At 57.7% G+C, this 19,567-nt stretch overlaps 1 protein-coding gene across 1 annotated transcript in view; it reads right to left on the bottom strand.

Annotated features, from left to right (window-relative positions):
- DCTN1 (dynactin subunit 1) overlaps positions 1-19,567 on the bottom strand; it is a 59,301-nt gene that overhangs the window by 16,620 nt on the left and 23,114 nt on the right. The window contains exons 6-16 of the mRNA XM_054293319.1: positions 10,827-10,847; positions 7,758-7,946; positions 6,072-6,269; positions 5,215-5,419; positions 4,835-4,913; positions 4,140-4,299; positions 3,703-3,807; positions 2,779-2,970; positions 1,864-1,980; positions 1,042-1,194; positions 9-169 (exon numbers count right to left, since the gene is read on the bottom strand). Of these exons, the coding sequence (XP_054149294.1) occupies positions 9-169; positions 1,042-1,194; positions 1,864-1,980; positions 2,779-2,970; positions 3,703-3,807; positions 4,140-4,299; positions 4,835-4,913; positions 5,215-5,419; positions 6,072-6,269; positions 7,758-7,946; positions 10,827-10,847 (1,580 nt within the window). The remainder of the gene's footprint in view (positions 1-8; positions 170-1,041; positions 1,195-1,863; positions 1,981-2,778; positions 2,971-3,702; positions 3,808-4,139; positions 4,300-4,834; positions 4,914-5,214; positions 5,420-6,071; positions 6,270-7,757; positions 7,947-10,826; positions 10,848-19,567) is intronic.

Here is a 19,567-nt window from a genome sequence, read left to right as displayed (position 1 = left end):
GTACTCACTGCTCGTATTTGTGCAGCGTGGCCTGCAGCAGGCTCAGCGAGTAGACGAGGCCGGCGGCGAAGCTGAGCTGCTCCCCGGGGGCTCCGCGCAGCCCCGCCCGCTCCGCGCAGCTCTCGCTCAGCTCGAACCTCTCCTGCGCCTGTTTGCTGATCAGCTCGGCCTGGGGGGGACAGCGAAATCCTTCAGGGCATCCCGTGCTTCCCTCCCTGCTGTGTCCTGCTGAGCCATGGGTAACAGCCCTGCAGCCCCAAAATGTGACCTGTCCTGGCAAAGTGACCCTGAGCGCTCCCACCACCCCTGGCTGCTTCCTCCCCTTCCCTTCTCGCAGACCGTTTTATAATCGTGGAATCATGGAATTACTTAGGTTGGAAAAGTCCTTTAAGACCACGGAGTCCAACTGTTCCCCCCAGCACCACCTCTGGCCATGTCCCCAAGTGCCACATCCACAGAGTTGTTAAATCCCCCAGGGATGTGGACTCCACGCTGTCCTGGAGACTCCACATTGTCCCCAAGTGCCACATCCACAGGGCTGTTAAATCCCCCAGGAATAGGGACTCCACACTGTCCTGGGGACTCCACACTGTCCCCAAGTGCCACATCCACAGAGCTGATAAATCCCTCCAGGAATGGGGACTCCACACTGTCCTGGGGACTCCACACTGTCCTGAGCCACATCCACAGAGCTGGGGACTCCACATTGTCCCCAAGTGCCACATCCACAGAGCTGTTAGATCCCCCCAGGGATGGGGACTCCACACTGTCCTGGGGACTCCACACTGTCCCCAAGTGCCACATCCACAGAGCTGTTAAATCCTCCCAGGAATGGGGACTCCACCCTGTCCTGAGCCAGACCTGGACACCTCTTTCCAGAAGGAATTTTCCCATTATCCCACCAGAACCCCTGCAGGGACGGCACCTCCAGTCACTCCAGAACTTTGGGAAGTTCTCCAACACTAAACACCCCCAATCCTCAGTTCCCCTGGTGACAAAGGTGTCGTTTCCCATGCAGGGGCTGTGCCCAGGCTGTCCCACCTTGCAGATGAGGCGTGGGATGAGCAGGAGCACCAGGACGCAGTCGTGGTCGCCGCCGTGCCGCAGGAAGCTGTCGGGCATGAAGGAGGTCAGCAGGGACACGTGCCGGTTGGCCTGCTGCACCTCCATCTGCCGCAGCTCCATCTCGATGGCCTGAGGGACACTGAGAGTCACCCGCCTGCTCCAGGGCTCCCTGGCACAGCCCAGCCCAGGGGGATCAATCACGGAGTGCTGCTCCTTGGAGAATGTCTCTGGGATCTCCCAGCCCACCCAGTGTCACCCCATGCCACGGGCAGGGACACCTTCCTCCATCTCAGGGAGCTCCAGCCTGGCCTTGGGCACTTCCAGGGCTGGGGTAGCCAGGGTTTCTCTGGGAAATCCCTTCCAGGGCCTCACCATCTAAACTCTTCCCCAATATGCCATCTAAATCTCCCCTTCCCCAGTGGAAGCCATTCCCTGTGTCCTGTCCCTCCATGCCTTGTCCCCAGTCCCTCTCCAGCTCTCCTGGAGCCCCTTCAGGCCCTGTAAGGGGCTCTGAGCTCTCCCTGGAGCCTTCCCCTCCCCAGGGGAACATTCCCAGCTCTCCCAGCCTCACTCCAGAGCAGCAGGGCTTCAAAATCCTGAAGGTTTGGGTTGGAAGGACCTTAAAGCCCATCTCGTTCCAGCCCATGGAACACCTCCCACTAGCCCAGGTTGCTCCAAGCCCTGTCCAGCTTAGCTTTGGACACTTCCAGGGATCCAGGGACAGCCACAACTCTGGGAATACCCTGGAGCCTGTCCCAGGGCATGGACAAGCCCACCCAGGTCTCCTGCTGGCCCTACCTTGGCGTGAGCTTTTGTCTCTGCAAATTTGATCTTGAAGTCGAACATCTCGGGGGGCGGCTGCTGCTGCTTCTCTGCAGACGCTTCCTGCTGGCTCATCAGCTCCCGGTTCACATCCTGGCCACGGGGACATGGGGACATGGGGACATGGAGATCAGGGACCCCACACCCCAGCAAGCCCCTCCCAGCACCAAACCTCCCAGCACCTCCTCCTTGGGGAGCTCCTTGTGCAGCACCCAGTGAAGGTGGAGGGGAGGGAGAGGCACCAAGCGTATTCCAGTCCAGGAACAGGCTCCTTCCCCAGCTCCCTTCCCTGCCAGCAGACCTGAGCCCAGGGCTGGGAAAGCCTCCACAGAGAAGATTTTTTTCCCAATACCCCATCTAAATCTCCAGTGAGAAGCCATTCCCTGTGTCCTGTCCCTCCAACCCCTGTCCCAAGTCCCCCAACCCTTGTCCCAAGTCCCCCTCCAGCTCTCCTGGAATATCCACAGGCTCATTCCCCAGCTCCCTTCCCTGCCCAGAAGACCTGAGCCCAAGTCCCCTCCAGCTCTCCTGGAGTTCCTTTAAGGCACTAAAAGGGGATTTGAGGTCTCCTTGAAGCCTTCAAGGACATTCCCAGCTCTCCCAGCCTATCCCTGTAGGAGAAGGCATTGGGGGGGTCCCTATGGAATCTCCACAAGGAACCCACTCAGCTCCAAGCTGTATCCTGCCATACCCAGGGGATGCTCCCTGTGGCTCTCCTGCCCACCAGGACACTCCCAGGGGATGCTCCCTGTGGCTCTCCTGCCCACCAGGACACTCCCAGGGGATGCTCCCTGTGGCTCTCCTGGCCACCAGGACACTCCCAGGGGATGCTCCCTCTGGCTCTCCTGCCCACCAGGCGAGCTGCAGGAGGGGCTGGAGGTGGGGACCCACCTGCAGGTGAGCCGTGAGCTCCCGGTACTTTTTGATGGTCTGCTGGTAGTCGGCCACGGTCTCCTGGGCGGCCTCCACGCGCTTCTCGGCCTGGCGCACGCGCGCCGTGGCCATGTCCAGCTGCTCCCGCAGCTCCAGCTCCGTCTCCCGCGCGTTCTCCTGCAGCTCGTCGTTCATCTCGTTCATGGCTTCCTGCAGGGAGGTGGCACCAAGGGGACAGAGTCACACAGTGGGGCTCGGATGTGTCCCGGTGCTCTGGAGAGCTTTCATGAATCCTGCTGGCGCCACCACTGCAGCTCCCCGTACCAGGAGCGGGAATTCCTGAGGTAAGAGCTGCTGGAGCAGCTCTTTCCCAGGGATTCAGCAGCTGTTGACCCAAGGAATTCAGCAGTGTTATCCCAGGGATTCAGCAGCCCTTATCCCAGGGAATTCAGCAGCTGCTATCCCAGGGAATCCAGCAGTGTTATCCCAGGGAATTCAGCAGCCCATATCCCAGGGATTCAGCAGTGTTATCCCAAGGAATTCAGCAGTGTCATCCCAGGGAATTCAGCATTTGTTATCCCAGGGAATTCAGCAGTGTTATCCCAGGAATTCAGCAGTGTTATCCCAGGGAATTCAGCAGTGTTATCCCAAGAATTCAGCAGTGTTATCCCAGGAATTCAGCAGCCCTTATCCCAGGGAATTCAGCAGTGTTATCCCAGGAATTCAGCAGCCCTTATCCCAGGGAATTCAGCAGCTGTTATCCCAAGAATTCAGCAGTGTTATCCCAGGAATTCAGCAGCCCTTATCCCAGGGAATTCAGCATTTGTTATCCCAGGGAATTCAGCAGTGTTATCCCAGGGAATTCAGCAGCTGTTATCCCAGGAATTCAGCAGTGTTATCCCAGGGAATTCAGCAGTGTCATCCCAGGGAATTCTGCCTTACCAGGTCCCCGACGGTCTCACGCAGCTCCCGGACCTTCTCCTCCAGATCCAGGTTTCTCTCTGTCAGAGTCTCCACCATCTCCTCAGCACCCAGTGCTGCATCCACCTGCCAGGACACACATCCCAATCCATCCCTGTGCCAGGACACACATCCCAATCCATCTGTGTGCCAGGACACAAATCCCAAATCCCAATCCATCCATCCCTTCTCCAGGACACAAATCCCAAATCCCAATCCATCCATCCCTGCTCCAGGACACAAATCCCACCTCCAGGCAGAGCCCAGCACAGCCCCACTGCTGGAACAGGGTTTGGAATTAGGGAATATGGGACCAGGAGTGTTGGTCCCTGCAGTGGGATCTCCAGGAGTCTCAATGCCCCAAGTGTCCCCAAACTGCCCACGAACATCCCAAATATCCCATCCCACCTGTCCCTCACCTGCTCCTTGAGCTCATCCACCGTTTTCTCCGCCTGCTTCACCTCCTCCTGCAGCTTCTCCCGCTGCTGCCGCAGTGACTCCAGCTCCGTGTTCTTCTTCTCCATCTGCTTCTGGAGCTTCACGTGCTCCTGCTTCTCCGAGGCCGACAGGTCCCTCATCCTGGGACAGCCACAGGTCCTGTCAGGGCCCTCCCAAGAGCCCCTGTCTGCCCCAGCCAGGATAACAGAGCTCATCCAGCCCCACCTGCCCCTCCCTGGTGGGAACATGAGCAACGTTCCCAAAATCCAGCTCATTCACACCAAGGGATGGGTTCCACCTGAACTTCTTGGCTGTGGAGTCCCAAATAAAAAGCCCTCGAGCACCCAAGCCCTGGAAGGTGGGATCATCCAGGGAGAGGGAGATCCCAGGGCTGGGCAGGGTCTGGAGAACAGTGCTGGGATACCAAGCACCACATCCATCCATAGGGAATGAGGCATTCCATAGGGAATGAGGCTGGAGTGGCTCATTGTCCCCATCCCCACCAATCCCCTGTGACAAGGGACTCTCCCTTCCCTGTGGATGCTTTAAGAGCTCGGCAAAGATCCCAGAAATATAAACAGGAATGACACGGGCTGCTCCAGAGGAGGATTGGGATTGGTGTTCTCAGACTGAGGGAGCACAAGAGGCCTGGGAAGGAATTTGGGTGAGCTCCCACCTGACAAGAGCCTCCTTGAGCCTGGCGTTCTGCTCCTCCAGCTGTTTCACCTGGTAGCTGGATGCTGCTCCGTCAGAGCCTGTGGAGGAAAGGAGCAATCAGAATCCCAGAATCCCAGACTGGTTTGGGTGGGAAGGGATCTTAAATCCCACCCATTCCCACCTCCTGACAGGGGCAGGGACACCTCCCACTATCCAGGGTGCTCCAAGCCCCAGTCAACCTGGCTTTGGACACTTCCAGGGATGGAGCAGCCAGAGCTTTTATGGAATAATTCATTCCAGGCCTCGGGACCCTCACAGAGAAGAATTCCTTCCCAACATCCCACCTAACCCCACTCCCATTCCCCATTCTCCAAGCCCAAAGTCCCTCTCCCTTCCCACCTTTCTCCTCAATCTCGTGCTTGAGGATCTCCAGGTCCATGGTGAGGTATTCCACCTTCTCCTTGAGGGAATCCACCTCCTGCTGCAGGGACTCTGCCCTCTCCTCGGCCATCTCCTTGTCCAGCGTGGCCATCTCGATGGCGTCGGCTGTGTCTGCCATCTCCTCCATGTACCTTTCCTTGGCTTCCAGGGCATCCTTGGCTTCCTGTGGGCAAGCACAGCGGCTGAGGGGACCCCACAACTCTGGAGAGACCCCACAGCAGCTCTCAGGAAATTATTGTCCCTCAAGGCTCTCCCAGATCCAATGGACACCAGGTTATCTGGGATGGGAGGGGATGGCCCAGGGTTCCAGGGTGTCCCACTCCTCTCTTCCCTGCTCCACACCCAGAGAGCCTGGCAGGAGAAGCAGGTGAGGACAAAGGTAAGGAGACAGGGAATGCTGGAGCAGACAGATAAATCCCTGGGGAAAGAAACCAGGAATCCACTGTGGAAAGTAGGGCAGGGAGAAGGAAATGCTCCTTGGATGGAATCCTGGGAGCTGCAGGCACAGCTGAGGGGAAAGGGAGACTCCTGGAATCCCTGGAGAGAGAGAGAGAATGGGGAAACATCTGGAGAGAGAAGGAAGAGGGAAGCACCTGGAAAGAGAGGGAATAAGGAATTCAAATCCCACCTTGGCTCAGCCTGATTCCCAAATACACCCAACATCGATTCAGAACAGAGGAAAAGACCTTGAGTTGCACCAGGGGAGGTTTAGCTGGATATTGGGAAAATTTTCTCCCAGAAAGGTTTGTCAGGGCTGGAATTCCTCCTGCAGTCACCTCTCCAGGCACTGCCCCATTCCCAGGACACCCACTCACCTTCTTGGCCTCTTTCAGGCGCTTCTGGAGCTCAGCCTGCTGCTCCTGCATTTTGCTCTTCCATTCCTGCACCTGCTCCAGCTGGATCTTGTACTTCTCCAGCTCCTTGAGCTTCGCCTTGTCCTCATTCCTCTTGATTTTCAGTGTCTCCAGCTTCTCCTCAAGGTCCCTGACCTGAGCACGGAGATTCTCCTCCTCCTACAACACCGAGCCAAGGATTAGGGAAGGAGCAGGGACATCCTTGGACAGAGCTCTGGGGAAGTTTCTGGAGGCCCAGGGAACCTGGCCTGACTTTGGTCATCAATATTGGGGCAGAAGAGAGGGACTCAGGACAAGGGCCTGGAGTAGCAGGATTAGATGGGATTTTGGGAAGGAATTCCTGGCACAGGCTGCCCAGAGAAGCTGTGGCTGCCTGATCCCACTGCAGCATCCACATCATCCCCAAGTGATCTCCCTCCAGGGAAAACTGATCCAGCTCCTTTTCCAGCAGCTCAGCTCCCAGGGCAGGGAAAGGCTGATGCCAGCATTCCCCAAAGGAAGGGCTGCAGGGACAAAGGGATGTCACCTCCCTCCCTGGCAGCAGCCACAGGGGTTAAACCTTCAAATCCCAAAGCTGGGTGACAGCAAGGAACAGGTCTTGGAAAAATCCAGAACCTCCCATGGATTCCTCCTCTGCTGCTTTCCCAGCCTGGACATTCTGAAGTCCCCAGAAAAGCCAGTTCTGCACCCAGCTACAGAAACCAGAGAGCTCTGGGCATGGGGACACAGGTTGGGAGATGCCCTGTCCCCACCCTGGGGTGCCTTCCCCAGCTCTCCCTTCCACACACAATCCCAAAGCCTTGTCCTCTCCTGCTATTCCATTCCCTGGCTTTATGCCCCAAATCTCTCCCAAGCTCTAATTAGCTCATTAATCAAAGCAGGATGGAAGTGATAAAAAGTATTTTAAAGATCAAAACGGGAGTAACTCTGTAATGATTAAAAATGATTAAAAATCCCTGAATTTGGGAAATATTGCATCTTTCCAGGTGGGCTTTGCATTCCAAGGCAGAAGGACCTCCAGTGCATCCCTGCTGGTCTCTCCACCCCAATTCCCCCAAGTTTGGGAAATCCTGAACCTCTCCAAGGGGTCTTTCCTCCCCAAGGCTGGAGGCTCCCCAGTGCATCCCTGGTCCCTCCACCCCAGTCCTCCCAGCACTAGTGGATGCAGCCAACTGGACCCTCTGGATTTAACAGGATCAAGCTGTGACTCAGAGCCTCAACCTTGCCAAACTGCTCTGATGTCACTCGTGTCCCACAGGGACCCTGCCAAACTGCTCTGATGTCACCTGTGTCCCACAGGGACCCTGCCAAACTGCTCTGATGCCACCCGTGTCCCACAGGATTTATTTGGGAAGGGATGGAGGTGCACAAGGAATTCTCTTTGGAAATGAAGGGAGGGTTATTTGGGAATTCTCTTTGGAAGTGGCCTCGCAGCTTTGCTCCCTCTTCCTCTGTCCGGGCCAGCTCGGACCTGTCCCAATGCTCCTCCCACAGCCCAGGGACCACCCCCAGGACCCTCCAGGGCACCTCCTCTTCCTCCTCTCAGTGCTGGGTGCAGTTTTCTCTCCTGCCGGCTGGGGAGCACCGGTGGAGCCCAGCGCTCACCTGGGCAGGGCTGGGGGCAGAGCTCACCTGGGCAGGGCTCACCTTGGTGGGCGAGGGGACCGGCGGCGCCCCCGGCGAGCCGAGGGAGGGCGTGGGGATGACGGGGGCCACCAGCGGGGTCTGGGCGGGCGTGCCGGGCTCGCTGCTGCTCATCTCCCCGCCGGACGCCGAGGCCGAGCCCGAGGGCCCCGCGGTGCCGCCGGACGCCGAGGATGTGGGGGTCCGGGTGGGCTGCAAAACACCGGCACGGGTGAGGGGGAGGCAGGGGGGACATCCCTGATGTGCTCCCACAGCTCCCACCCTGACACCTCTGGTGACTCCCTGATTCCCGTTTCCAGTAGTGTCACTGATTTGTGTCACTGTCCCTCGGGAATTCTGCTCTGGAGGAGCTGGGCTCGGAGAGAATTCATGGATAATCCATTGGGGAAGGACTCCACGTGTTTCCCAGAGAAGCTGGGGCTGCCTCACATCCCTGGAAGTGCCCAAGGCCAGCTTGGAGCACCCTGGGATAGTGGGAGGCGTCCCTGCTGTGGCACGGGTGATCTTTAATGTCCCTCCCATCCCAAACCATTCCAGGATTCCATTTCCCAGCTCCAGAGGGTGAGACAGCAAAACCTCAGAGCCCATCAAGATGAGAACCCAGATTTAGGGGAGCAACAAGAAAATCAACAAGGAGTTCCCAGAGTCCAGTGGGGCCTGGTGGTGCTTCATTAGCACTTATGAGGCTGTTAATTAGTCACTGCCTGAGCCCAGTGGGTTTTCCAATGGGAAAAGGGGTGAGGGAAGCACCAGGACCTCCCAGGCTCCCACTGGTCTCCTCATGGACCACCCTATTTTTGGACCACTCATCTCTGACTATAAATTAAATTTCCTGACTTGATTTTATTTCTAGAAATGGGATTTTTGGTGCCATGAGGGTTCACCTAGTGTGTGGTTTCACCCACGGGTACAACTGAGAAAGAGAAACATTCACCCTCTGCCCTTATTTTCCCCAAAATGGAAGCAAATCTGAGTTAACTCGATGGCAGCAAGTCCAGCACTGCTCAGACAGGCCCAGCCTGCCCTCCTGGGATGATCCCAGCTCTCCCAGGCACAGAAAATGGGGAATTTCTGGGCAGCACCAAGCCCCAAACGCTTTCTTTCAGATACAGCTCAAAGCAAAGACGTTTGTTGTTCCTGCTGCTTTTGGGGTCACAGACCCCCACAGAGAGCAGGGTTAGATGGGATATTGGGAAGGAATTCCAGGGTGCTGAGGCCCTGGCACAGGGTGCCCAGGGCAGCTGTGGCTGCCACACCCCTGGAAGTGTCCAAGGCCGGGTTGGATGGGGCTTGGAGCCACCAGGGATAGTGGGAGCTGTTCCTGGGTGGAGCTGGATGGGCTTTAGGTCCCTTCCAACCCAATCCATTTCATGATTCCAGGATCCCAACTCCACCTCCCTGCCAAAGGTGTGAGGGCAAAGGAGCAGGAGGTCCCATGGGACATCCCTGCAGAGACATCAGCAGGAACCATGCAAAGCCAGGGAATGGGGGCATCCCAAAGCCCTGGGGCTGAAGGAATCCACCCCTGCCTGGGGCTGGAAGCACCTGCTGAGCATGGAGCCCTCCCTGCAGGAGAGTTCTCCACCTCCAAATCCTCAACCTTTAAGGATTTCTCTCCCACATTTCCTCCCTTCAAGTCATAAGTCCTTTCCCAAGGTGAATGCTGGTGGCTGGAGCAGCCCCGGAGGGCCAGCTGGGACCACACAGCCTCTCTCAGATCCCACTCAGATCCCACCCCAGGTCTCTCAGATCCCTCTCAGATCCCACCCCAGGTCTCTCAGATCCCACTCAGATCCCACCCCAGGTCTCTCAGATCCCACTCAGATCCCACTGATCTGATCTCTCAGATCCCATCTGAACTCAGATCCCAAATCCCAGCACAAACTGGGACAGTCAGGGAACAGCAATGCCCACAGGGACCCCCTGGCACAGCCTGGGCACTGCCACATGGATTTCACACTGCTCCATCCTGGGAGAGGTTCCCAAGGATCTGGACCTGCTCCAGAGGAGTCCATCTGAGGAGCTGTGAGCTCCTCTGGGCTCTGCACAATGAGGTGGAAGGACAACGGTGGGGTCGTGTTTGGGTGGGGCTGGCCACCTGTGGGTCATGTTTGGGTGGGGTTGGCACCCAATGGGCCATGTTTGAGTGGGGTTGGCCACCTGTGGGTCATGTTTGGGTGGGGTTGGCACCCAATGGGCCATGTTTGAGTGGGGTTGGCCACCTGTGGGTCATGTTTGGGTGGGGTTGGCACCCAATGGATTGTGTTTGAATGGGGTTGGTATCAAATGGATTGTGTCTGTGCTGGGATTGGCACCCAATGTTTGAGTGGGACTGGCAAAGAATGGATTGTTTGTGAGTGGGGTTGGCACCCAATGGATCATGTTTGAGTTGGCTTCCGCAAGAATGGACACATTTGAGTGGGGTTGGCAACAAATGGATCATGTTTGGGTGGGATTGGCAATGAATGGATCAGGTCTGGGTGGGGTTGGCACCCAACAGATCATGTTTGTGTGGGACTGGGAACCAATGGGTTCTGTTTGAGTGGGGCTGGCACCCAACAGCTTGTGTTTGAGTGAGGTTGGTACCTAATGCACCATGTTTGAGATGGTGTTGGCATCCAATGGCCTGTGTTTGAGTGGGGTTGGCACCCAATGGCCCATGTTTGAGTGAGGCTGGCACCCAATGAGTGGGGTCGGCAATGAATGGATCATGTTTGAGTGGGGCTGGCACCCAACAGCTTGTGTTTGAGTGGGGTTGGCACCCAATGGCCCATGTTCGGGGTTGGCACCCAATGGCCCATGTTTGAGTGAAGTTGGCACCCAATGGCCCATGTTTGGGGTTGGCACCCAATGGCCCATGTTTGAGTGGGGTTGGCAATGAATGGATCATGTTTGAGTGGGGCTGGCACCCAATGCCCATGTTTGAGTGGGGCTGGCACCCAGTGGATCCTGCTGTTGTCACCCGCTGATCCACGCTCATGACAGGGCTGGCACCCAATGCTCTGAGTGGCGCTGGCACCCCCGGGGCCGCCGGTGCCCTCCGCGCTCGGTGCCCCCACCGTGGCTGCTCACCTTGGGCCGGCGGGCGGTGCTCTGGAGGGCAGCGGGAGCGGAAGCAGAGAGGACAGACAGTCACACAGGGACAGAGGAGCAGAGAACAGCCGGCGGCGGCCAGAGCGGCAGAGCAGGGAAAGGAGACAAAAGACAGCACGGCATCGTTAGTGTGCCCGGCATCGTCAGTGTGCCCCGCGGCACCGGGTGTGGCATCGTTAGCCTGGGGGCTCGTTAACCTGCTCCACGGGCAGAGATCCCATGGGATCCCCTGGCACAGCTTCCACGGGAGCACAGCCCAGAGCCTTGCCCCATCCCTGCCCCTCCAGCCGAGTGTGGGGACAGAGCTGGGCACAGAGGGCACATCCTGAACCCCCACGGATACCCCAGGGCACATCCACCCTGTATTTCCAAGGAATTTTGGTCTTCAGAGGCAAAGCCTGGTTCAGGTTGGCTGGGCATTCCATGGGCACGGGGGGTTTGACCTCCCACGCCTTTCCCAGAGAGCCCCGGAGTGGGAGATGGAAAGGATTTAATCTTAAACGTGAGTTTTCTCCTCTCCTCATCCCTCTGGTTTTCCAGAAGGCCCAGAGCACCCTGAGCAGCTGCCCCAGAGCCCCCAGGCTCTGCTGTGTTTAACCAGAAATTCCAGGGACACTGCAGAGCTGATCCCACACTCCCAGCTTTTCCTTTCATGGCTGGAATTAAATCATCCACGATTTTGGGGCAGGACCCCCCCACACCCCTCCATGCACATGCAGCAGCTCCCAGCAGCTCAGGGAGGGGAGGCCACAGGGCTCAGCCTGGAACAGAGACAAATACGAAATTATTTAATATTTTTCCCCTTAAAAACAATCCCTAATGGATGGAAAAGGAGGAGTGACCAGGCTGGTCCTGGGGGGCAGCGGGTGGGCATTGGGAACATCTGTCCAGCTGCAGCCTTGGAGCACTTCCACGCTCTCCCTCATTTCTGATTCCATGACCTAATCCCAGCTGGGAATAAACAGGAGCAGAACAGATGGATAATGGCACTGCCACATGATCTCATGTCCAGGATGGCGACAGGAGGCACACAGAGCCCACCAGGGACCAGCAGCTCCAGCTGATCTCCAACACGGCCGTGTTCCCTCCCGAGGCCTCAGGAACCTCTGAGCTTTATTTCCCTGTTTTCAGTATAAACCTGGATGTGTTTGCACTTTCAAACTTGTCAATCCTGAGGAAAGACATTCCCATCTTCCACAACATCTGAGTGACCAAACTGGCCAGGAAAATGGAATTGCAGCAGCACAAGTTCCAGACCTTCAAGTGAAACCCTCAGGATGCCCTTCAGGAGCTCTCCAGCATCTTCCCAAAGTCCAAGTAAGCAACATGGAGCAGCAACAAAAATCTGGGAAACACTTGGAAAACATCCTCTTCAGGAATTCCACATGTGGGGGGGCTCAGGAGTGGGGCAGGGCTGGGGGGTCCCACACCGACCACCGTGTCCTTGGACATGGGGAAATGTCACCTGAGACAGCTGAGTCCTGTTCTGGGGGACAACAAATCCTTCCCTGGGGGACACTGAGCCTTTTCCTGGATGGGGGACATTGATCCCTGTCCCAGGAGACACCGAGCCTTGTCCTGGGGGACACCAAGCCCCAAACTGGGGGACAAATGAGCCTTGTCCTGGGGGACACTGAGCCCCAAACTGGGGGACACTGAGCCTTGTCCTGGCCGTGGGGTGGGGGACACCAATTCAAACCCTGCCTCAAACCACACCAAACCCTAAAAACAGGGAGAAGCCTCCTGGTAACCATCCCTAAAGCCACGTGGAATGACAAGGAACAATCCTGCTCTGTGCATCCTTGGGAGTTCTGGTCTCCTCCATGTGATGACCACTCAAAGTTGAAGCTCCAGGACCCCTGGGATTTGTGGCAAAGGGATGTTCTGGGATGCTCCAGCTGCTCTCTCCATCAGGAATGGGGGATGTCTGGGCTCCCCTCCGTGGTGGCACCATCTGTCCCCAGCCAGTCATCCCTGGGCTCTGGAAAAGTCGGTGACCAGGATGGGACGTGGATTTTCTGGTGTTTGTCATCGTGCCAGCACTGGGAGCAGAGGCTCCAGCCCCACCTGGATCCAGGAAGCTCCAACCCCCCTGCTGGGGATGGATGGACGGATGGATGGATGGGGATGGATGTTCCATGGAGGTTCTGCTCTGCTGTGTAATGCTGCTGCATCAATATTTGATGGAATTACAAAACCTCAGCTCCCAGGGGAGCCTTGGGGGCTCCGAACCGGCGCGCTCCGAGATGGACTCAGCTCCTGGCAGCAGGAACTCTGGAAAAATCCTCCTGGACACCAAGGACTGACTGTGGTGGGGTCAGCATTGCCTGCTCCAGGTGGGGTCCCACAATCCCTCCTGATTTGGTTCTGCTCCAGGTGTGGGAATCCTGATCCAGGCAGGAGCAGCGAGTGCTGGATGGATGAGCAGGAATGTGTGAATGTCACCTTCCAGCAGGCAGGACAGGGGAGGTGTCACTGGAGCCTTCTCCTGGACTGAGTTTCAAAGCTTCAGGTCTGAACTTCACTGTGGCTGCTGCTGTGGAGGATTCCCAGAGTTTCCAGGAGGATTCCAATAGGCAGCAGCTCCTGAGTGGGGTAGGCAGTGCTGGGGGTGATGCCCAGGCACTGATCCAGTGCTGCTCCGTGCTGAAGCCATCCCACTCCATTCCCAGGAATTTGGCCCCTTTGGAGGCACCTCCCCTCTGCTGGAGCTGAGTCTCAGCCCCTGGATGAGCCCCTCAGGGTGTGGTTCCCTGGGATACTGCTGGGAATTCTGCATTTTAAACAAGCAGCACCACCCAGGTCTCACAGGTGTGATTCCATGGGTGAGGAGAGGAGCAACAGGAAAAGCAGGAAGGAATCCAGGCGTGGGGCTGAGCTCCAGCAGCCCCCACTGCCCCCTCCAACGGGGCACGGGGAAAGCAGCATCCCTGAAACTTTCCACGGGGAATAGGATTAACAGGGACACGTGACGAGGAGCGTCGGTGTCTGAGCTCAGGGAGGTGCAGGGGTAAATCAGGAGCATTTCCTGCCAGGTACAGACCAGCTCAGGTCTATTCCCTGCCATCAGCCAGAAATTCCCAGGATTTCTCTTTAAGCTGAGCAGTGACATCGTGGTTACACTAAAAATAAACATATAGGCCAGTGCCCGCGCTGTCACCTGCGGGAATGGCAGCCTGGCAGGGACTCGGGCACTGCCAGCCCCTGGGAATGCCAAAGGCTGAACCCAGCAGCGTGGCTGGCAGGAAAACCGGGATTGTGGGCACACAGCTTCCCCAGGGTGGGCACTGGTGGAACTGGAAGCAGGGATGGCACCGGCAGCAGGAACAGCACTGACACTGTCAGGCTGTGGGCACAGGGACAGCAGCAGGGATGGCACTGGCAACCCTGGAGCAGGAATGGCACCAGCCATGGGCACAGGGACAGCAGCAGGGATGGCACTGGCACCCCTGGAGCGGGAATGGCACCAGCCATGGGCACAGGGACAGCAGCAGGGATGGCACTGGCACCCCTGGAGCGGGGATGGCACCGGCAGCGGGGACAACACAGGCAGCAGGGACAGCACTGACACCCCCAGGCAGAGGGGATGGCACCGGCAGCGGGGACAGGGATGGCACCGGCAGCGGGGACAGGGATGGCACCGGCAGCGGGGACAGGGCCCCGGCAGAGCCGCAGAGGCGCTGCATTGGCCGGGTGACACGGAGAGGGGACTCCGGGAGCTCGGAAGGCAAAGCCAGCCACGAACCGATGCTCACCCACCGCCCCCCTCCTCCCCGAGCCCGTCACGCTCCCAATTACAGCCCGGCAGCATCAACGCGGGGAAAACGGGCAAAACCAGCGAGGAGGCGGCCGGCAAGCGGGGACGCGATGCCGGGGCGGGGGATGCGGGCGCGGACCGTACCTTGCGTGGGGCCGGGGCCTGCCTCATCGTCGCGCAGGGACGGCCGGAGCGGGAGGAGACGGAGCAGCGGGTCAGTCAGCGCGGCCGGACACGGCAAATGGCCGCGGCCTGCCCGGGGGCTCGGCGGGGGCTCAGGGGGTCCGGGGCAGCCCCCCCCGGCCGCGGCCGCTCGTCCCCGCTCCGCCGGTGGCTCCAACCACCGCCCCGGCGGCTCATGACATCACCGCGGAGGGGCCGCACCGCCGGGCGCTGCACCGAGCCGGGCGGATGGGGATGGGGATGGGGATGGGGATGGGGATGGGGATGAGGATGGGGATGGGGATGGGGATGAGGATGGGGATGGGGATGTGATGCTGCGCTCGGGGAGGGTCTCAGCGGCTCGGAGCCCCCCCGGTGTCAGCTCCGCGGTGCTGGCGGCTCCGTGGCTGCGCTCGGTATCGCCGCCGTGCCCGCAGCCAAACCCGCCCCGCGCCGGCAAACCCCCCGGGAGCGGACAGACGGACGGAGCGGAGCCCGGATGGACAGATGGACGGCGCCGAGCCCCGAGGGATGGATAGATGGACAGAGGGATCATCCTGCCGCGCCGCAACCCGGCGCCAGCTCCGCACCGACACGGGCGGATCGAGGGAGCTCAGGGTGTGGAGAGACCCCCCCGAGCCTCGGAGAGCCCCTGCCCCAAAATCCCTGCCCTAAAAATGCCCCTCAGGAGTGTGTCCAGCACGCCCTGAGCCTCGCTGCCCTGCCAGGACCGTTCCCGCAATTCCTGCCCGGCATTCCCGGTGTCCCTGGCCAAGAACTCTGCCGGGAACCCACAGGATGTCACCAAGCACCATCTCCAAACTCTCCATGAATCCACGGAGTGCCCCACGGAGTGCTGGAGAGCAGGAGAGCAGCTCCCTTTACAGGCACACATCTTAAATCCCATCCATCATATGACTGTTGTATTATGTAACATGAACACAGACTCATCCAGCTCCCATTCCAACTGTGTTATTTTCCAAAATTCCCACACTATGAGGGAGGGGAGAGGAGCTCAGGGTGCCCCAGGCTCACACCCAACCCTCCACACACAGAGGGAATTTTACCTCCAGTATTTCCAGCCCCTCAGCACAATCCTGCCAATCTCCTGGAAAAAGCATTTTAAGGCCTCTTTGGCATTCCCTGGAAAGCAGCCCCTCAAGGATGTCAGGCTGGGGACATCCTGTGTCCAACTGATCTGTGCTGGGATCTGATTCCTGAAAAAAACCCTGGATCAGGGAATCAGGGGTGGGGGAAGTGTCCAAGGCCAGGCTGGATGGAGTTTGGAACAGCCTGGGATAGTGGGAGGTGTCCCCTTGCCCTTGGCATGGGATAGAACTGGATGGGCCTTAACCATCCCATCATTCTGCTCTGGAGTCAGGATTGCTGGGAATGGAGAAGGGAAAATTGCAGGGAATCCTCAGAGTCCCTGAAGGGGCTCCAGGAGAGCTGGAGAGGGACTGGGGACAAGGCCTGCAGGGACAGGAGCCAGGGAATGGCTCCCACTGGGAAAGGGGAGATCGGGCTGGGATCTTGGCAAGGAATTGCTGCCTGGGCTGGAATTCCCAGATTTGCTGTGGCTGCCCCTGGATCCCTGGCAGTGCCCAAGGCCAGGCTGGACATTGGGGTTGGAGCCACCTGGGACAGTGGGAGGTGTCCCTGGATGGGTTTAATGTCCCCTCTAACCCAGCCCATTCCATGATCTCCTCTCCTGCAGCTCCCTCTGGCTGCGTGCAGGCGCTGGGGGCAGGGCAGCATTCCCAAGGGACAATTTTGGGAGCTGGAATTGCATCTCCAAACAAAGAAACCCCGAGCTCCACCAGCCTGAGCACCACAAACCTCTCCAGGAGCCAGAGCTGACACAGGCCCAGCTTTTGGGATCATTCAAATCCATTCCAACGCTCCAACAGCATCTCCCTCCCATTCCCACTGCCCTGGCCCAAAACAGGAATCCCTTTTGTAGCATTTCCAGATGAAATCATCCTGGATCCTTGGCTTTAAGCCCCTGAATGATCCCAGGGCTGTGTCCATTTCTGGAGGAGCCACGTGCAGGCTCACATGGATTTAAGTTTAAGATAATTATGGGTATTAGAGCTGCTCTAATGAACCAGCTCCTCTCCTCTCACACAGCTCTGCTCCCTAAATCCAGAATATATCAACTCTTCCCACACAAAGATCCAATAAATGCAGCAGCAGGGAGAAAATGCAATTAACCCCAGGGAAATGGTGTCAGGTGCTTTGGGCTGTCCCTGAAACTCCTCAGGGATGGGTAAGGGAGGTTTTTTATCCTAAATCCATGAGAAGGAGGTGGTGGCAGCAGCACAGATGGGAGAATTCCTGGTTCTTGGGGGGATTGGAGAGGAGATGCCAGGTTAACTCCAGCTCCTTTCCATGGCGTCATCTGTTTGCAGCACCAGCTGCTGCTCAGCTCCTGGCCCCAGAGGGTGACATCAAAATAATCCCCAGAGGCTCCCTTGGGGACACACAGAGCTGCCACAGGGGTGTCACCCGGCCTGAGGAACAGCAGTGCCTGGGACATCTGCCCTGGGATCATCCAGGCCCTGCCATGGACTCGGTTTGGGCAGCGGGGGTGAGCTGGGGTTTGGGAGCTGATGGATTTATCCGTTCCTTTAAAGGATTAACGGGGCTTGGAGTGGCCCCTCTGTGTTCAACAGAACAGCTGGGACCTGCTCCAGGCTGGAACGGGCCAGCTGCTCCTGCACGGAGACCGGGATAGCACCAGGATAACACCGGGATAACACCGGGATAACACCGGGATAACAACCTGGCCATTCCTGCACGGAGACCGGGATAGCACTGGGATAACACCGGGATAACACTGGGATAACACCAGGATAACAACCTGGCCATTCCTGCATGGAGACCGGGATAGCACTGGGATAACACCGGGATAACACTGGGATAACACCAGGATAACAACCTGGCCATTCCTGCATGGAGACCGGGATAGCACTGGGATAGCACTGGGATAACAACCTGACCATTCCTGCATGGAGACTGGGATAACACTGGGATAACACCGGGATAACAACCTGGCCATTCCTGCATGGAGACCGGGATAGCACTGGGATAGCACTGGGATAACAACCTGACCATTCCTGCATGGAGACTGGGATAACACTGGGATAACACCGGGATAACAACCTGGCCATTCCTGCATGGAGACCGGGATAACACCGGGATAACACCGGGATAACACCGGGATAACAACCTGGCCATTCCTGCATGGAGACGGGGATAACACTGGGATAACACTGGGATAACACTGGGATAACACCAGGATAACAACCTGGCCATTCCTGCACGGAGGCTGGGATAACACCGGGACAACAACCAGACACTGACCCTACCAGTCCTGCATGGAGACCAGGATGAGACCAGGATAACACTGGGATAACACCCAGACACTGACCTGGCTGCTCCTGTATGGAGACCGGGATAACACCGGGACAACACTGGGATAACAACCAGACACTGACCCGGCCATCCCTGTATGGAGACCAGGATAACACCCGGACACTGACCTGGCCATTCCTGCACAGAGACCGGGATAACACTGGGATAACACTGGGATAACAACCAGACACTGACCCAGCTGCTCCTGCACAGAGACTGGGATAACACTGGGATAACACTGGGATAACACCCAGACACCGACCCGGCCACTTCTGCATGGAGACTGGGATAACACTGAGATAACACCGGGATAACACCCGGACACCGACCCAGCCACTGCTGCATGGAGACCAGGATAACACCAGGATAATACCGGGATAACAACCGGACACTGACCCCCACCACTCCTGCACGGAGGCTGGGATAACACCGGGACAACAACCAGACACTGACCCTACCAGTCCTGCATGGAGACCAGGATAACACTGGGATAACACCCAGACACTGACCTGGCTGCTCCTGTATGGAGACCGGGATAACACCGGGACAACACTGGGATAACAACCAGACACTGACCCGGCCATCCCTGTATGGAGACCAGGATAACACCCGGACACTGACCTGGCCATTCCTGCACAGAGACCGGGATAACACTGGGATAACACCGGGATAACAACCAGACACTGACCCAGCTGCTCCTGCACAGAGACTGGGATAACACTGGGATAGCACCCAGACACTGACCCGGCCACTTCTACATGGAGACTGGGATAACACTGAGATAACACCAGGATAACACCCGGACACTGACCCAGCCACTGCTGCATGGAGACCAGGATAACACCAGGATAATACCGGGATAACAACCGGACACTGACCCACACCACTCCTGCATGGAGACCAGGATAACACTGGGACAACAACCAGACACTGACCCTACCAGTCCTGCATGGAGACCAGGATGAGACCAGGATAACACTGGGGTAACACCCAGACACTGACCTGGCTGCTCCTGTATAACACCGGGATAACAACCAGACACTGACCTGGCCACTCCTACACAGAGACTGGGGTAACACCGGGATAGCACGGTGATAACATCGGGATAACAACCAAACACTGACCTAGCCACTCCTGCCTGGAGACCGGGATAACACCGGGATAGCACTGGGATAACACCAGAATAACAACCTGGCTATTCCTGCATGGAGACCGGGATAACACCGGGATAACACCGGGATAACAACCAGACACTGACCTGGCTGCTCCTGCACAGAGACCAGGATAATACCGGGATAACATCAGGATAGCACTGGGATAACACCAGAATAACAACCTGGCCATTCCTGCATGGAGACCAGGATAACACTGAGACAACAACCGG

This window comes from Melozone crissalis, unplaced genomic scaffold, assembly GCF_028551555.1.
Source record: "Melozone crissalis strain CALT ecotype California unplaced genomic scaffold, PUWL_Pcris_2 ptg000132l_1, whole genome shotgun sequence".
NCBI classification, from domain to species: Eukaryota; Metazoa; Chordata; class Aves; order Passeriformes; family Passerellidae; genus Melozone; species Melozone crissalis.
Note: the sequence above shows the minus strand (reverse complement) of the source record. Positions and strands in the feature narration are given on the sequence as shown.